Source organism: Dendrobates tinctorius, unplaced genomic scaffold (genome assembly GCF_039654945.1).
Source record: "Dendrobates tinctorius isolate UK_male_01 unplaced genomic scaffold, ASM3965494v1 ptg000046l, whole genome shotgun sequence".
NCBI lineage: Eukaryota > Metazoa > Chordata > Amphibia > Anura > Dendrobatidae > Dendrobates > Dendrobates tinctorius.
Genome location: NW_027361714.1, coordinates 34728508 through 34736010, shown reverse-complemented (window position 1 = coordinate 34736010; position 7503 = coordinate 34728508). Strand labels below are relative to the sequence as shown.

At 51.2% G+C, this 7503-nt stretch overlaps 1 protein-coding gene across 2 annotated transcripts; it reads right to left on the bottom strand.

The window, feature by feature from the left end:
- Positions 1–571: 571 nt before the first annotated feature.
- Positions 572–5608, bottom strand: LOC141089420 (uncharacterized). Of its 2 annotated transcripts, XM_073575816.1 has the most exons (3): positions 5233–5580; positions 2807–2938; positions 572–1957 (listed from the first exon to the last, which is right to left on the bottom strand). In XM_073575816.1, the coding sequence occupies exons 1-3, from the start codon at positions 5366–5368 to the stop codon at positions 1362–1364; spliced, it is 864 nt and encodes a 287-aa protein (XP_073431917.1). In that variant the 5' UTR covers positions 5369–5580; the 3' UTR covers positions 572–1361. The 2 variants fall into 2 exon arrangements, with proteins under 2 accessions (XP_073431917.1, XP_073431916.1); XM_073575815.1 differs by having other exon boundaries at positions 572–2938; positions 5233–5608.
- Between the last annotated feature and the right edge of the window lie 1895 nt (positions 5609–7503).

Genomic DNA, 7503 nt, shown 5'->3' with positions numbered 1-7503 from the left:
CGTGCTGCCTGGGGTGGACCGCCCCCCCCCCCGCTACGCCACTGGTACAAGTGTATAGTAAATGTGAACAGAATAGCAGGGTTAGGCTGGTTTCACACTTGCGTTTTATCGCGCAGCGCATTGTGCGCTATCGGTCGCACGCGCAATTGTCCCCTATCTTTAAAATGGCAGGCGCAGTGTCCAGCGATTGCACACAGGCCTCAGCGTTTGCGTGCGCTGCGCATTTTCCAGGTGTGCGACCAGATGCGCCGGATGGTACATGTTGCATATTTTGTTCCGCCCAACGTCGTTAAAAAATCGCGTGCGTGCGTCAGCGCACGGAATGCGCCAAAAAATTGTATTATAATTTATGGTGTCGCTGACGTGCGCTGTGAGCGCGCGCGATTTCAGAGTAAACAATGTCTAGACACCTGTTTAATACACTCCCTAAACAAGCAACATTGTTTTGGAGGAGGGTAGATAAAAGATGTGGTCTGTAGTGCCAGATCAGACTGCAGAGACTTGTGTGTCGTAAGCAGTGCCATCCCGCCTCCCACCAATCCCGTAATAACAAAACACCGACAAGCATGGATGGGTTGAACAGGTCGGTCACAGTTTATTAATAAGCAGAGTGAGGCAAGTACAATTCGCAACAGACTCACAGCTGTAGGCCCGCGACCGCTGGGCACGTCGGCTGATGAGAGGTTACGAACCTTGCCCCCCTCTACACTACCGCTGTGACATAGTAACCAGATAATGTGAATAATATATGTGCACAACCAATTATGTAAAAATATATATACATTTTTTTTTTTTTTTTGTTGAAATTAGAGATTTTAATACAAAACCACCGAATATCTTCTAATCTATAAGGGAGGGAGGGTGGGACAAAAGCTTCTAGGTATCAGCCGGGGAGGAAAGAGAGAGACCCCCACCCAGCATCTGAATTTAACCCCTGGGGGTATGGCCGGACGCCCCTTCCATTCACTTTCCATTGGTCCGTGGGGCGTCCTAGTCACCTGGGGAGGGGGATTAGTGTGAGAGGAGGAGGCACTGCACAGAGTTTACTTATCATCAAATCCATGGGGGCTCTACAGTCAGAGGCACCATCCTTATTCAGTACAGTGCCTGCCAGACTGCAGAGACCTGTGTGTCGTAAGCAGTGCCATCCCGCCTCCCACCAATCCCGTAATAACAAAACACCGACAAGCATGGATGGGTTGAACAGGTCGGTCACAGTTTATTAATAAGCAGAGTGAGGCAAGTACAATTCGCAACAGACTCACAGCTGTAGGCCCGCGACCGCTGGGCACGTCGGCTGATGAGAGGTTACGAACCTTGCCCCCCTCTACACTACCGCCACGGAGGATCATGTGTATGACCTACACAGGACTCCGACCCCCACACAACATCATTAAGGCCTGTTCAACCCCGTCCTGCAAGTTTAATAAGAACATATCTAGCCCGATATCTGTTAGATGAACGCCGTCCGGTCTCAGGAGGGGTGAGATGTTTTCTTCCAGATTGTGGTGGTGAACCACGATGCCGAAGTTCTCTTTGACAAACTTTGCCATTTTCGAGTTTATCTTTCTCCTTGACTTGTCAATGGCTTTAGGGTCTTTAGCTCCGTGCCAGACTGTTCGTGATATTATATCAGACCACACCACCACCATATCTGGTATAAGACAAACAGCCCGCTTTATGTCGGTTTTCATTGTCGTGAAGAGCTCCGCTCCTGTTGTCTTGCACAAATCATTTCCACCAGCATGTAACAACAATATCAGCGGCCCTTTAGCCGATTTAGAAATTTTAACCAACTCCGGGAAAATCTGCTCCCACTGGAGCCCTCGGATGCCTCTCCAGTTGACCTCTAGTTGTGGGAAGTAAAAATTCTTTCCACCGGGGCGTATCTCGGCTCTTTTGCACGCCCAATAAATAAAAGAATGTCCCAACACCCAAACAGCGGGCTTATAATCTCCTGTAAGAAACAAGATGTGTTATAGCAGGTCTGGTCTTATGTATCTTGCAAAGCATGCGGATTTCCAACGACCCAATCTCTGTACTTCAGCTTCAGCTGCACCGGCCCTAGCTGCTTCAGTGGCTGCTCCGATTCTAAAAGAATGTGTTCCGTATTCTTTGGGGTCTACACCGACAGCTTGTAGACATTTTTTAAAAATTGTGTGAAATTGATATTTAGTAAGTGGGGACCCGTCGGTGTGTGAGAGGAAAAAACGACTTTCGTGTCTTATAACCGCGTAGTGTCTTACTATTTTAACAGGGCATATGGGGCCTTCTAGAGCCTTGACCAGGACCCACGACCCTCTACCGGTGGGATCGCATTTGGATTTCCGCACTCTAAAGCGCAGAGCGTCGCTGCATATTTCGAGATCCTCATTAATTAACCCGCCTATTAGTGCTGTTTTAGAATGCGGCACCAGTTCACTAATCCGCAGCGCCCCGAAGAATGCGATTGCAAACGCTGTAGATATTAGGGCAGATTCGTATTGAGACTTGCACACCGTTTCAGATTTTGTTATAATATCGTGCAACAGACTTAAAGAAATGGGGCGACGACATTCCTGACTGGGTTGGAGCCTTCTCCAGCCTTTAACGGCTTGCTTGATGAAAAAATATTTAGTTACGTTGGCCCATCCCATTAGCTGAAAGAAAAAGGCTATTCCCGTTAAATTACGCTGCACTAATGTACCCGACGCACCTCTACTCTTGAGCAGATTCAGGAGTTCTACCACCACGTCGCATCTCGTCCGAACACACGTATCAACTGGCCTCCCTTTTACTAGCGAGCACCACTCTTCCCATGCCTTACCATAGACCTGCCAGGTAGCCGGTGTCACTGAGGCTCGAATCAAGGGCATCAGTGATTGGCCACTGTGTCCCAGAGGGAGGGAGGACACAGTAGGCCCGTTGGTTCTGCGCTGGGAAGGAAGACTTTGAAGGCCTGCCAATCGGAAGACAACAGAGAGTTAACCATTTTATCATCCACAGTAGGCGTCACTCTGGCTCGGCACCAGATGTTGTGTCTAAGGCATAATAGTGCAAGGCGGCGCAACAGCGCAAGAATCGGTGGTGATGAGGAAGACATACTGTTCAAGCATTTGGCGGTTCCCGGATTTTTGATTAGAAATCTGAGATTTACATTTTTTAGTTTGTCACCCCATAGTTCGACAGATGTAACTATAGCAAATATCTCCCACGAGACGGGGTTGCGGCCCCAGTTGGCAGAGGTCCATATGTCTGGCCATCTGCTTTTGCACCATTGGTTGCAGTAGATTGCAACAAAACCATTTGTGAGATCCACACCCACCAGTAGACCTAGGGCGCTGTTTAGCCTTTCCTGAGACATGACACATGTATGGCCATTGTAGTTTTCCAAGAATGCATTCCACACGGACAAATCCGCTCTCATTGAGCGATTAATTCTGATTCGGTGGCCCGGCTGGGCGATGCCCTTTGTAGCTAATGATAACCTGCGTGAGAAAGCCCTGCCAACCGGCATTACCCGGCAAGCAAAGTTGAGTAAACCTAGTAAGGACTGCATCTGCTGGAGGGTGACTTTCTTACAACGAGGAAACTTTTAACCATTTGGAGTGTTTTTTCTATTTTATCCGCTGGTAAACGAAAAATCATCTCGTTTGTGTCTATTTCAATACCTAGGAAAGGGAGAACAGTACACGGACCGAGCGTTTTCTCCGGCGATAGTGGGACACCGAAAAGCCTAGAAATAAATTTAAACTTTTGAAGAAGAAAAGAACAGAGTTTTGATTCCTTGGGACCCACAAACAAAAAATCATCGAGGTAGTGGATTGTGGAATTGCTGCCTGTTTCGTGACGTATTACCCAGTCTAAGAAGGTGCTGAAAAGTTCGAAATAGTGACAGGAAATGGAGCAGCCCATGGGCAGGCACATGTCGAAATAAAAAAGCTGGTCCACCTTACAACCCAACAAATGAAAGCATTCAGGGTGCACGGGTAATAGACGGAAAGCTGACTCTATATCGGTCTTTGCCAACAGGGCACCGGGCCCCGCTGCTCGCACAAGCTCAATTGCTCTGTCGAACGACGCGTAAGTTACCGACGAGTCTTCGGGGGGAATTGCGTCGTTGACCGAATCGCCTTTAGGGTAAGATAGATGGTGAATTAGCCGATATTTACCGGGTTCTTTTTTGGGCACAATACCTAAGGGCGAACTCCTGAAATTTTTAAATGGTAATGATTGAAATGGGCCCGCCATTCTGCCGAGTTCGACCTCTTTCATGATTTTTTGTTGTAAGACCTCCGGGAACTCCCGAGCTGATTTTAGATTCTTAGCTGATGTTGGTGCTAGGTTAAATTTAAAGGGGATGAAAAAACCGGACCTAAAACCGTCAGATAATTGCTGAGCAGCTTCTTTATTGGGGTAAAGGCTTAGCCAGGGGCCCATGGCAGCTACGCTCACCGGGGTTTTGCCTCGTAGAATTTGCGTTTGCGAAGCGTGTACACCTTGATGCAGGGTGTCCGCCACCACAGGTTGCGCAATGATGTCTATATCTGCATGCCGCCTGAAAGCGACAGTTTCCTTCATTGTATAACAAGCAGGCCCCAGGTCTCCGTACGACCACTGAGTTCTGGCCTGCGGCTGCTGACAAACTAGTGGCCGTTGATGAAAAGGGGGGGTGTTTTTGTGTAAGCATTAATCGTAGCCAGACATCTGTGGCTTTTACTCCCCATCCTAGATCTGGTTGCAGGGCCAGCCGCCTGCGGAACTCCTCATCATAGCGCCTCCAAGCAACACCGCCATGAGACTTATAGGAGTTATATATTAAATCCTGGTATATGAATAACTCAGAGCAACGTTCTGGGTGTTTTTGACCCATTATACATCCTAGGACTGCGAAGGCCTGCAGCCAATTGTTCATGGTATGCGCTATTTTACCTCTATTTCTATCGTATGACCATTCGCCAGTCCTCCTTTCCTTATCTACTGACTGCTGGTCTGCTGATAACAGAGACCATATGTCAACGTAATCATTATTCCAAATTTTTTCTTTTGAATCTTGGTCTATGTGTGTACCTAGTGGACTAATTCCACAGAAAAAAGCATCTTTGTGTAAACTAGCTAATTGAGGTATATTCCTAGTAACGGTTTGACCTCCCGGCTGGTGTAAGTGGTCAACTAACGCCCTGATAGCAGATACCAGGCTGTTTTCCACAGCGTCATGTGTATTATTAGATACGTTGATTACGCCAAACTCACCGCTGTTCCTCGCTGATCGAGAGTCTCCAGGAGATGGAGGTACCCCGACTCCGGTGGTGGTGATGTCCTGCCCATGACTGGTGACCTTTGATGACTCTGCGCTCCCAAGACCCGTTGAATGTTGCTGGACTTCCATCTCAGAAACGGAACCTGAAATGGGTTGAAGTGATAGCTCCTCCCGGCTTGTGGGCAATGGTGGAGCATGTGGCAGCCGATGACTGCTGTCTGCCCGTGGTGGATATGATGGTGGAGCATGTGGCAGCCGATGACTGCTGTCTGCCCGTGGTGGATATGATGGTGGAGCATGTGGCAGCTGATGACTGCTGTCTGCCCGTGGTGGGTATGACGGTGGAGCATGTGGCAGCCGATGACTGCTGTCTGCCCGTGGTGGGTATGACGGTGGAGCATGAGGCAGCCGATGACTGCTGTCTGCCCGTGGTGGGTATGACGGTGGAGCATGTGGCAGCCGATGACTGCTGTCTGCCCGTGGTGGATATGATGTTGGAGCATGTGGCAGCTGATGACTGCTGTCTGCCCGTGGTGGATATGATGGTGGAGCATGTGGCAGCCGATGACTGCTGTCTGCCCGTGGTGGATATGATGGTGGAGCATGTGGCAGCTGATGACTGCTGTCTGCCCGTGGTGGATATGCTGTCGATGATAGCTGCGCACTGGTTCCGACCACGATCTGACCGGAGGTCCCAATTGGTGTTGAGGAGGCCCTCCGTCTGGTTGACTGGGATGGAGATCTCGTACGCCGTCTTCTGGATGCCCCCGACCGCCTGCTGCGACAACTCTCGGGTGCGTCGGACTGTTCAGAAGTAGAAGGTGACCGCCACCTGGATGACCGCGATCTGTGACGGCTTCTATTGGAGCTTCGCTTTTGACTGAAACGGGAACAGCGACAGACAGAGGGACAGCGAGAATGGTGATGGGAATCCCCTGAGGAGGGGGATAAAGACCTGTGGTGTATGGAATTTCGACTACCAAGGTTAGAGCTTATATGCTGACTTGGTGCATGCCTAAGAGTAGTTTCTGGTACCAGTTGAAGAGGAATATTCAGAGGGCTCTGGGCGATTGCTGTCTGTGTGGCGTTTAGCAGGGAGGATGGCGTAATATCCGCCAATAATGTGGGGTGTGCAGAGCGGGATTGGCTCATTGGTGGGGTCGGCGGTGTATAGTGTGTTGTGCTTGCTATACATGTTTCACCTTGTTGTTGGAGCAGAGCGCGCTGAACGGTCGGGTTGGTCCAGACAGTGCGCTCGGCCGCAGCATTGTTTCTTCTGCATCCCACGTCATCCCGCACTGGCGGCAGAGCTGCGCCCGCAGGGATGATGTTGCAGACCGGGTGTACCTGAGATGGCTGGCTATTGGAGTGGCTGCGCTGCCTCCTCTGTAGAGGCTGCTCTACGGGACTTGCCATTGCTGCAGACATAGAGGAAGTAGAGATGGGACGCTGCTTGGGTGGATCTAGGGGCCGGCTCAGATGCCTGTCCCTAAACAAAGGATTAGGGGTGGGACTGGAGATGGGCGGGCCTATGTGGTGACGCTGGGCTGAAGTGGGTGGAGCTACAGGCCGGCTATGACGCCCAGGTCCCAGCAAAAGTGAAGGGGTGGGTGTGTGAGTGGGAGGACGATTGTGGGAGGAAGTGGGCGTAACGCCGGGGGAAGAAGTGGGCGGAGCCACCGTCCGACTCACACCACTAGAAGAACACAGTAATGGCGTCCGGTTCTGCGGCCTACATGCGACGCCCCGGGCTGATACAAGTGGGGAAGAATCCTGTATCTGAGCAGCAGCCCGGGCGCGACGCCGAACAGCAGAAATCTCGCCCACCTGCAGACGCTCAGGCTGGCGCTTAGTTCTGAATGAGCGTCTGCTGGAGCGCGGCCTCTGAGAGGAGGTGGTGGGAGCAGCGTGTGCCCGACTAACTGGAGATGGCAGGGGAGAGGACAGTATAAGAACTGGGTGGCAGGTGGACGGGCCAGGGGAGGACGGGACATGCAAGGATAGAGGGGAAGCATTCGGAGGCAGAGCAGGCGTGGTGGGTAACTCAGGGGCGGCTTGTACAAAGGGCAGCGCCGGGGCCGACAAAGGAGCTGGAGGGGACGCAGTGGACGGGCCAGCAGAGGACGGCGCATGTGAGACTACAAGGGAGGCATGCGGAGGCAGGGCAGAAGGAGTGGGAGACACAGGGGCTGCATGTGCTGCAGGCATCACCGGAGCAGGGGGAGACAAAGGACCCTGTGGCCTTGGAGTGGATTGAGCCTCGG